Source organism: Diaporthe amygdali (genome assembly GCF_026229845.1).
Source record: "Diaporthe amygdali strain CAA958 chromosome Unknown NODE_7_length_1459731_cov_64_868725, whole genome shotgun sequence".
NCBI classification, from domain to species: domain Eukaryota; kingdom Fungi; phylum Ascomycota; class Sordariomycetes; order Diaporthales; family Diaporthaceae; genus Diaporthe; species Diaporthe amygdali.
In genome coordinates, this window is record NW_026517027.1 from 1,311,192 (window position 1) to 1,320,702 (window position 9,511).

The 9,511-nt window shown below is 56.9% G+C and overlaps 1 protein-coding gene across 1 annotated transcript; it reads right to left on the minus strand.

The window, feature by feature from the left end:
- Positions 1 to 8,030: 8,030 nt before the first annotated feature.
- J7T55_014040 (uncharacterized protein) lies at positions 8,031 to 9,153 on the minus strand (the record flags this gene model as incomplete). The annotated part of the gene is made up of 5 exons (XM_053140972.1): positions 8,031 to 8,126; positions 8,386 to 8,416; positions 8,527 to 8,666; positions 8,719 to 8,823; positions 8,911 to 9,153. 5 exons carry the CDS (start codon positions 9,151 to 9,153, stop codon positions 8,031 to 8,033), a joined length of 615 nt encoding a protein of 204 aa, XP_052996375.1.
- Between the last annotated feature and the right edge of the window lie 358 nt (positions 9,154 to 9,511).

Here is a 9,511-nt window from a genome sequence, read left to right on the forward strand (position 1 = left end):
TGGGACGAGAGTTGGTCGATGTAGACCCTGTTGGCTCATCTACGTATTTCAGTGGGCGCTGAGAACTCTGGTACGCTGCGCGCATGCGAACGGGGGCTCATCAATGCCGTGGTTGAGAGGATATCGGTCCGGTACGGGAGTATGCTTGCGATGGCGATGGCGGTGGGCGGCAGGGACCGCAGTCTCTTGGAGGCGGCGTGAACCCTCGCTGTCGTGCTTCCTGGCTTCGCTCGTGCCGTCGGTTGTGCGCGCACAGTAATAGAGTTTCACAGCCGTGCTGGACAAGTTCGAATCGCTTGCCAAGCTCGTCGTGATCAGACTCGAGGGAAATTAGCCCTCAAGGTATGATGAGTGAGGCCTCGCTGCTGGATTAGGGTCACTTCCGGCTTTTCCAGCGATGACGGTGTAGTCGAGAAGGTCGTGTCGGGTGTGTTTGAAGAGGATCGACGTTCTCAGACGCGATGCGCCAATATCAACTTGAGGGGACGAACTGTATGCCCTGTGGTTGGCGGTTCCCAGCAAGGAGGTAGAAGGGAAATGTCCAGAGAGATTAGAAGACGGCGTTATAGGACGGTCAGCATGATATTGGGCGTGGCATTGACGGGTGACATCAGTCATTGGGCCGGTCTAAGATGGCGGCGTACTCGTCGTGATGCTCATACAGAAGTGATGGAAGTTTTCGAGCTGTGAGGTTGGAAGAGATGGTATTAAGTCATGCAGGGGAGCTTCGATATGATCGTCGACGGAGATCGTTCGGGGCCAGGCCCTGAATTTCACGACCGACGATGTCCTGCTCTTGCACCAAGAGGTACGTAGTGCGTCTTCGAGGAAGCAAGACAGCAGGGGTAAAGGAGTAGTTGCTATAGCAGACAGGGGAAGCGTCTCGGTGGAGACTTGTATTCAAAGCGTTGACACAGGCCCACGAGTGGGGGGCTGGAGACACAATGACTGCAGAGCTTCACCTCCCCGGTCCATATCCTGAATCCATGCTACCCCGACCCTTGTCTTTGACAAGATTGAGGCATGAGGTTTCAAGCTTCTTGATGTACGTTCAGGTACCTCGCCGAGATGCCCGGCCCCCCAGATCTGCGGATGAGCCAGCGGTTGGCGTTCCCTGTCTACATTGTCTGGCATGACCTCCCCACTGGGAGGACTTTCTTCCGCCACAGCTCTCACAGCAGCTGAAGCCTAGACAGCGCAGCGCTTTCATAATGAGACAGCTTGTTACCAAGACGCAGCTTCTCTACCCAGGCGAAGAGAGCTCACCAGTGCCGCCTGTCTTAGCGATGACAGGGTTTACAAGGTCAAAGCTGGCCCAATCGAGGAGAAATTGTCGGGATCTGAGTCGAGGCGACTTCTCTCATGTAGTGACCCGCTCGGAGCATTTTGATAAGTGAGCTTCGGTGCTGCTGAGTGCTCGTTTGCAATGGCCAAGCGGAGCCGAGCCGGGTCAAACGCCCCGAACATGGTAAAGGCCCCTTGTGCCCACCGCCAAAATCAGCAACAGCCAGCGATTTGCATCGTGGCTCTTTCTTCTGGCATGACTACCAACCTAGATGGAGCCATGTGGAAAGTGGGAGTGATCCAGCCATACGAGTGGGCGGACATGACGCGCGAAAAACGAAGGAAATAGAGCAAATGGAGCGCTGACAAAAACATGGATGGTGCGCTCGGTGGTGAGACAGGGGACTTCTTCGTCATTTCTGATAAAGATTTGAAAACACGGGTAAAATGGGGGGGGGGTCTCAGGCTAGAGACGAGGTGAGTCTGGTGATGGGAGGTGGACAAGGTGTGCTGCAGGCTGGGTTAGCCCGATGGGCCCCCGATGGCGGGTTGGTCCAAGCTTGAACAAGGGTTTGGGATCTTCCGCGTGGATGCCATATTGTGTGGGTCCGTACCTTCAAGAGGTACATACTGTAGCATTGCTTATGGATGTGCAAGTTTTGGCTCTGTATCCGGAGGCTCTGCCCTTCAGGGTCGAGATGCCGCCATGATCTGCCTCGCTGATCTCACAAACCCTCAAGCCAGGTTCAATGCTTCTCGTGCTCTGCCACTTGAAAGCAGCAGCAGATCATGTGAGCATGGGATTTCGGTTCCTCAGGTACCCGGCTTCGGTTTGGCCACGAAACCGTTGCCGAACGCAGTGCTGTTAGCATTGATGGCGCCAACGGTCAGCACTGGCTTGGTGGGCCCGGGGTTCCAACAGGCATCTTAGACTTGAGAATCACGGTCCGAGACGCTCCTAGCTTGTCCGATAGGACCTGTGCGGCATTCTGCGCCGTTGCTGGATTCCTTTCCTTCCTGGTTACCGTGCTATGGCACTGCGCGCTGTTCCAGTCCCGTTGTCCGTTCGGGTTTTATTTTTGTACGTTCCGCATGAATTTCAAGTTCCGGGTGGGTTCCTCGCAGATTCGTGCCTGGACGGTGTGGGGATGCTCACAGGGCGTCTTTCCTGGCCCACGAGACAAGGGGCGCCCACCCCACTACCCGGCAGCCGTTGACTATCTTGTCAAGCGTGCCAGACATTCGTGTGATGCTTTGCGGGTTAGGACGTGAGAAGGCGTTGAGCGGGCTCATTTCTTCAGGGTCGAGGCAATTCAAACGTGCGGCAGGGCGGAACTGGCCTCCGGACCAATCCTAGTTCTTGGCAGATTGAGCCGGGCGTCTGCTTGTCGAGCTGACAAAGGAATTTGGCACATGAACAGCTCTCCGACGACTTGCACGCCGGGATTGGGACAAGCCCCTGCGCAGTGAGTCTCATTCAATGCACACCGCGATCATGAGGGCTGAACACAGCACAGCAGTAGATTCGTCCGATATTTGCGTCGTGGAGATCAAGGAATCAAGAGATCAAGAGTATCATCGCGATACGTTCTACCCGAATTTGATCGTGGGGGTTACATCCCTAGCTCCAACGTCGCCGGTACAAGATCGAAGCTAGTAGAAGGTTGAACGAGGATGGTCCCGACACAACAGACCGCCAGGCTGAGATGAGCAAGGCCAGGGCAGCGCCAACCAATCCCAGTTCGTCATCTCGCTTCGTCTGGTCTATTCTCTGGTGGTCTTGTTGTTGTTCATCTTCCTTGTTTAGGGGGGCAGTAGCGATTTCATTTTGTCACATTCGTTGTCGCGGCCACCGTCGTCGCCGTCGGTACGACGTCTCTCAATGGGGATGGTCCAAAGGGGATTTTGGACTTGAGACTGCTCTTCCCGGTGCGTGAGTAATCTTTCTGGTCTGTGTTGCTAGCGTTTTGCTGCGCGGGCAGCTGAGAACGGCTAACCGGAGACGCTGCAGACGGACGCCTTTGTCGCGCCCACGTCGGGAAACTTGGACTGCCGAGCCGCAGCGCAGAAAACTAGCTGGCCTCAGGCGGAACCAGTGTGGTGGCCTAAGGCTGTTGCGTGTGCCTTCTGGTTCGGAGCTGTGATATTTCAAACTGTGCAAATGGCTGTTTATCGGCACACGTTGATTGCTCGGGTAGTCGCTTCTCTGCCCCGCGCCTTCAGGGCTGCAGAGCACTCCATTTGTGAGGTGGCATTTTGGGCAGGATCTTCCGCTCATCGTGGGAGTACTCATCATGAGAGTAGTACTGGTGGAGGTTAGAGACTTGTCACCGCTCTCTGTTGTGCATTGACTGGCCATTGGTTCCGCATCAATTGGTGGTCAACTGATGCATGGCCCTTGGCCCGCCTCAGCTCCACCGTACATAGGCGCATTCTACAAGCCCGGGGGGGGGGCCGCAGAATCTTGGATGAGTCATGGTCATGAGCTAACGGTTTGGAGACCATACCTTCTCTCTGCCCACTGGACCTCTACGAGGCAATTCACACCATGCTTGCAAGGCTTTTACCCCAAGATTTGGACTCGAAAAGACAGCAAGTTTAGCTGGAACACCGGACGAGACAGCTAGCTGGCCAGCCTTGCTGAATCAACCGAAAGCCGTGAGCATGCCATGCCATGCCAATGATGACATGAGGCGATCTAGATGGAAGTGATCAGACGGCCAGCACCCAAGGAAGGTCGTCAATGCTGACGTCGCTAGCGGAACTGTCCCCACTTGTTCGCTGCCCACGGCCGTGATGTGCGGGCTGTGAGCTGCTAATGTTACTTTGTTTCGGTAGTTGTCCCCAAGTATGCTAGAAAGGCAGTATCCAGCGGACGAGCTCCGTGTCGGCGCCGAAAACATCGGACAAGCTCAGAAGCTGGACAGGAGCATGGCAAACATGGGTACCAAGACAATTAACAAACCCTTGTGTTCTGAGTCTGTAACCAAATCTAGGCGGTACATAGTACAGACTTGGCCACTGCAATGGCAGCAATGAGAGCCAAGACGTTGCCACCGTAGTAGATCTCTCCTGTGCTGCATCGCTCGCGGTTGGGCAAAGGATGAACAGGGGGATACTTGCCGGTGCAACAGACAAAAGGGACGGCTCGCGGTGATTTTTCCGAACTGCATTACTACGGAGCATAATGGCTGGGAATAAATGATGCCTGTAAGGTAGCTGTCAAATCTGTCAAAAAGAAAGATTGCCCTGCAGGATTGGACAAAAAGTGGGGGAGGCGGTGCCGTTTCGAGCCTCTGAGCCTCCTGAAAGGGGGCTTGGAAGGAGATGTTTCAACCCCTACAGCCCGTTTCGTCGCACTTGCGGCCCACAGCAGGAGAGAGCAGCTGCCAGAACGGGCCCCGCGGCCGAAAGGATGGATTATTTTTGTTTCCTGCCGGGCTGCAGGAGAGGGGACTCGGGACGCGGAATCTTGGTAGAAGCAAGGAAATGATACGAGAGGCAGAATCGTCCAGGCCCCATGTCGACATGATTGGTAGGCAGACCAGGGAGTGTATGATTGATGTGTATTGCGGGGATGTCTTGCGGAGAGAGAGGCGTTTGTGGTGGTTTGTTCCGTGAAAGACGCCCGGGTGGCATCACGTACTGTGTATGGAAGCCGGTATGGCCGGCTGGTCGGGTTGTGCCCCAACTTCCAAGCTCAGGGCCTGGCTCGGACTTGTTGCTTGGGCTTGGGCGATTGTCCCGCCCACCGGTCGAAGCTGGTTCGACGTGAGGTGGGTGGCCCACCTATATGGGCGACAAGTATAGGTTCGGTCGTGGGGCCGGCGGTTGGACGGGCTGCCCAAGGCGCGCTCATGTACTCCGTACGGGTGGAGACAGGCAAATAAACATGCAGTGACTAGTCGTCTGGCGGGCATTAAGAGAGTCGTGGCATGGCCTCGAACAGTGATGTGAGCCGTCGATAGTCGGGGAGACATGACATGACGGGCGACATGGAGATTGCCCTTGGTGGAGATGGGCGTTTGATTTGTCGGCTCTGTGCGGCGTGGGCGACTGGAGACCCAACCCAATAGGTCGACTCAATCGACTAGACTCGACTTGGCTCAATTCGACTCGGTTCGGGGGGGCGACTGGGTGCTGCATTGTTTGTTGACTTTTTGCTTGTTGTCTGTCCGTCTGCAGTGTTGAATTGTTGAGTTTTGGCGGGCAGAGGTTGGCAGGTTGGCAGGTGGCAGGTGGCAGGCTGCAAGGTTGCCGGGGGCCAAAGGTCGCGTTGCTTGTTCCCTCATCTGGCATCTGGATGTCTGTCTGGCTCTGGCAAAGCCGTACATACTTGGATACTGCACTGCAGTGTGTGGATTGGGTGCATAGGTACATGGGTACATGAGAAGGTGGGTACATGGAACAAGGGTACGGGGGTACGGGGGTACGGCTTCCAAGGTTGGAGAAAGACATTGCAACTGGCAGGCACATACATGCTGTGCGCAAGGAAAAGGCGGTTGCCTCCCTGCCTCTCCCTGCCTCCTTCGCAGTGGACAGACTGACAGGATGGTTGAGCGCACGGTTCACAACTGTCATCTCTGATCTCTGGCCAGACCTGCTGGGTCAATGCTAAAAACTGGACCTGCAGCTGTGTTCTCGCAGCCCCGTACCCAGAATGGATGTGTAGTGCAGTGCACTGTACTGTAGACAGTCCCTGTACGTGTACACATCGGTATACACGTGTAGGCCTATAGCACGTGTGCCCAGGTGGCCAGGTGCAGCACGGCTAAGAGGGTGGATGGCAGCCTAGTGCAACGTTGGAATAGATTGCGATGCAGGGCAATGCAGCGTAATGCAGGTATGGCATGGCATGGCAGGGCAAACGCAGGGCAACGCAGGCCCTCAGACGCGTCGAGAGGCGATGCACAGTGGACTATATGAGCATCAGGGCCAACCACCTCTCCTCTGCGTCTCCTGCGAGCGAGATGATGGCGAGCTACTAGACTGCCTCTGCAGAAGAGAAGTAACTGCTCAAGCAGACTGACTACATAGCACCGAGACTATTGCGAGCAGCAATGTCCAGCCCGGCCCGGTCCAGCCCAGCCCAGCCAAGCTATTTGCTCTCCCTCGTAAGCCCCTTTTTCCTCTCTACATAGTTCGCAGTGGGCATTGGCCATTCCTTGCTGTGAGTCGCGACCAAGCAGGTATAATGCAAAGGCATACTCAACGTTGTGGGTACTCACGTACCGCTGCACCAACGCTGTCGTTCTACCATGATAATGCACAGTACATATATAGACTATGCAGCCAGGTTTTCAAACCCTGATGTTAGGATCAACCAATCTTAGGGCGGACTTGGGTCAAACCAAGTAAATAATGACACCGGTTTGTCCGAAGAATGTGCGAACAGAGTCAAGGGCGTTGAACCTGGCCTGTTTCTGTTCCTGTTCCTGTCGTGTCGTGTCGTGTTCTGTCGTGCTCTGTCATGTCCTGCCCCGTGCCTCGTCGCATTCGACGCTTTGCCCTGGTCACTGTGGCCATCACGTGTCCACCTGCGTCCTCTCCGGGGTGTAGACGGGAAAATGGGGGCGTGAGGAGTGGAGGGTGGAGGTGAAGGCCAAGGGGGGGTGGGCTGCGAGGGTCTTCGGATCTCGACACAGCCTTGGGGTGGATGATGGATGGATGAGTGGATTGGGGGTGGGTGGTGGTGGTGATGATGATGGAGGAGACACATGCATGTCAGGCGCGGGCGCCTGAGGCAGGCAGGCAGGGAGGTCAGGCAGGCAGTTGACAGGCAGTTGACAGGCGAGCGGCAGGCGGCAGACGGCACGGCAGACCTCCGACCTGGGCGCGCAGCAGTCGGAGAATTAAGCATCGACCACCTGTCTGTCGGGTCTTGCCGCCTCCTGACTCTCCCAGGTCAAACTCAAAAAATGCCCTGATACCTCAGGCGAGGAGAGGACGGGCAGGAAGAACGAACCATTGCAGCACCAGGCATGAACTCCAGTCCTGGCCCTGGTCGCGGGCAACCACCTTCGCCCTCCCACACCTCCTTACCTCCGGAGACTGCCCTTCTCGTCCCTCCCCAAGGGTTGGGCTGTCTCCAGAGTTGGTCTGGGCTGACCCACCTGCCAGGGACGAGTGACCAAGGGGGGCAAGTGCCAGGGGCCAGGGGGCTGAGGGGTCAGCATGCAAGGACAAGGTAGACCAGGGCAGGACAGGACAGGGCAGGGCAGGGCAGGGCAGGCATGGGGCAGCAGACAACCTGGGCAGGGGCCAGGGGCCAGGGGGCAGGGGGCAGGGCAGCAGCGTGAATATGAATGTGAGGTAAGAGGTAAGAAGCAAGAGCAGCAGCAAGAGCAGCAGCAAGAGCAGCAGCAGGAGCAGCAGCAGCAGCAAAGGCAGGAGCGAGCAATGGCAGGCAGGGGCATCCTGATCAATGCAGACCCCTTGCCCCCCGACCTCGACCTTGTCCTCGACCACGTCCTCGTCCTCATCCTCAACTCAGCAACAGGGCCAAGGCAGAGACCAACCTTGGAAGACCTGCCCAAGAGTGAATTCTGAGCTTGCTATCCACAGACAGCGCCACACACAGTAGTTCAAAGCCAATGTCCATCCGTCTATTGTGTTCTACCACAGTACACTGATGTCAGCACGTACCGTTCCGCGCATGTACGTCGGTCCATTGACAAGGTGTCTGTCTGTCGGTCTACTGACCCACCAGTTCCCACCAAGTTCAGTTCCACTACCATCACCACCCATCACCACCACCCATCATCACCACCACTACCACCACCGCCACCACCACCGGTTACGCTGATCCTGCCCTGCCCCGGGTTTGATGTTCCCATGTCATCCTATCAAGCAACCAAGCCATCGCCATATCCCACCTACCCCTAACCATAATAACAGTCTCCTTCTTCCTCCCGCGCGGTCTGACATCGGATGGCACCTGACTGCATCGCCTCCTTCATGCGCGACACCTCGCCGGCTGCACGCCTACAACCCATAAGCCCTGCCTGCCTTGTCGGCGTCTGTGTCTGTGTGTCTGTGTGTTTTTCCTTGCCTTGTCTGTTCTTACCCTGGCTTACACAGTACAGTACATTATGAGCCTACCTTACCGCAGTCGCCACCGCGCATGGCCTGGCTGGGCGAGAGCTGTCAATCCCAAAACGACTCCAAACTCCGTGCTGATGGTGCGACGGTTCCGATTGCCGAAGTTCTGACATCGGCGCGCTAGGTGGGCTGGGCACTGACTCCGTGTCCCGTCTTGGAGCCGGTGCTTCTGATGCTTCTACTGTGGGCTGTTTTCTGCTGCTCTGGTGCTGGTGACGGCGGTCCCGTCGCCGTTGAGAGAGGGGGCGCTTGCCTGTCAGCTCAGCCCTCTTTCTTGAGCCCTGAGCACAGACATCGCCGTTGTGTGCGCCAAGTCTTGCTCTCCCTTCTCACCATGCCATGGCCCTTCTCGGTCTCGTTCTCGCGCCCATGTCCATGTCCCATGTCCATGTCCGCATCCATATCCATGTCCAACCCTCGACCCCTTCGCACCTCTATCTACAGCACAGCACAGCACTATGTAGGCCTACATAGCAACTGGTCTTATTGCAGCACCTGCCAGCTGCCAGCTGCCAGCAAGCTCACCCCTTGTCCAGCGTTGGCACAATCTGTGATCCGCCAGCCAGCCACACTGTTGCCGTCCATCCGCCCGCTTCCATCCGAGATGAAGGCGGCTTCTTGATCGTTGCCCTCTGCCTGATCAGCACCGCCCAACAACCGCCAACAACCACCTCCGCCGGCCCCGGTCCGGCCCTGGGGCCTGCCACCCTCATCGCCAGCTCTCCATGGCCTGGCAGCCCTGTGCCGACATCCACCCATCCTCGGCATCACCAGCGTCAATGCGAGGAAGTTCCAGGCGGATCACGGCCCGTTGGTCCTGCCCGGCATCTCTGGTTTAAACTCAAATTCCAGCGACCCTTGTTTCGTCGCCTGACATCATGGCCCTCTCCCTGGCGACAGCCTACTGCCGGCTGATCGCAGATTTCATGCGTTGTGGCCGACATCAGACGAGTGGTGCCCCAGGAGTTCGTGATCTTGACAGCTGCCGGATATGCCGCTGCCAGACCAGACCAGAACATCCCAGCCCACTCGGCGGATGGCTATCTTCGGTCTGCCGAGGACCTGGGTGCAGGAAGGAGGTCGTCAAGCCAGCCGACCCTGATCCACGTCCTTCCCCTCCATCATG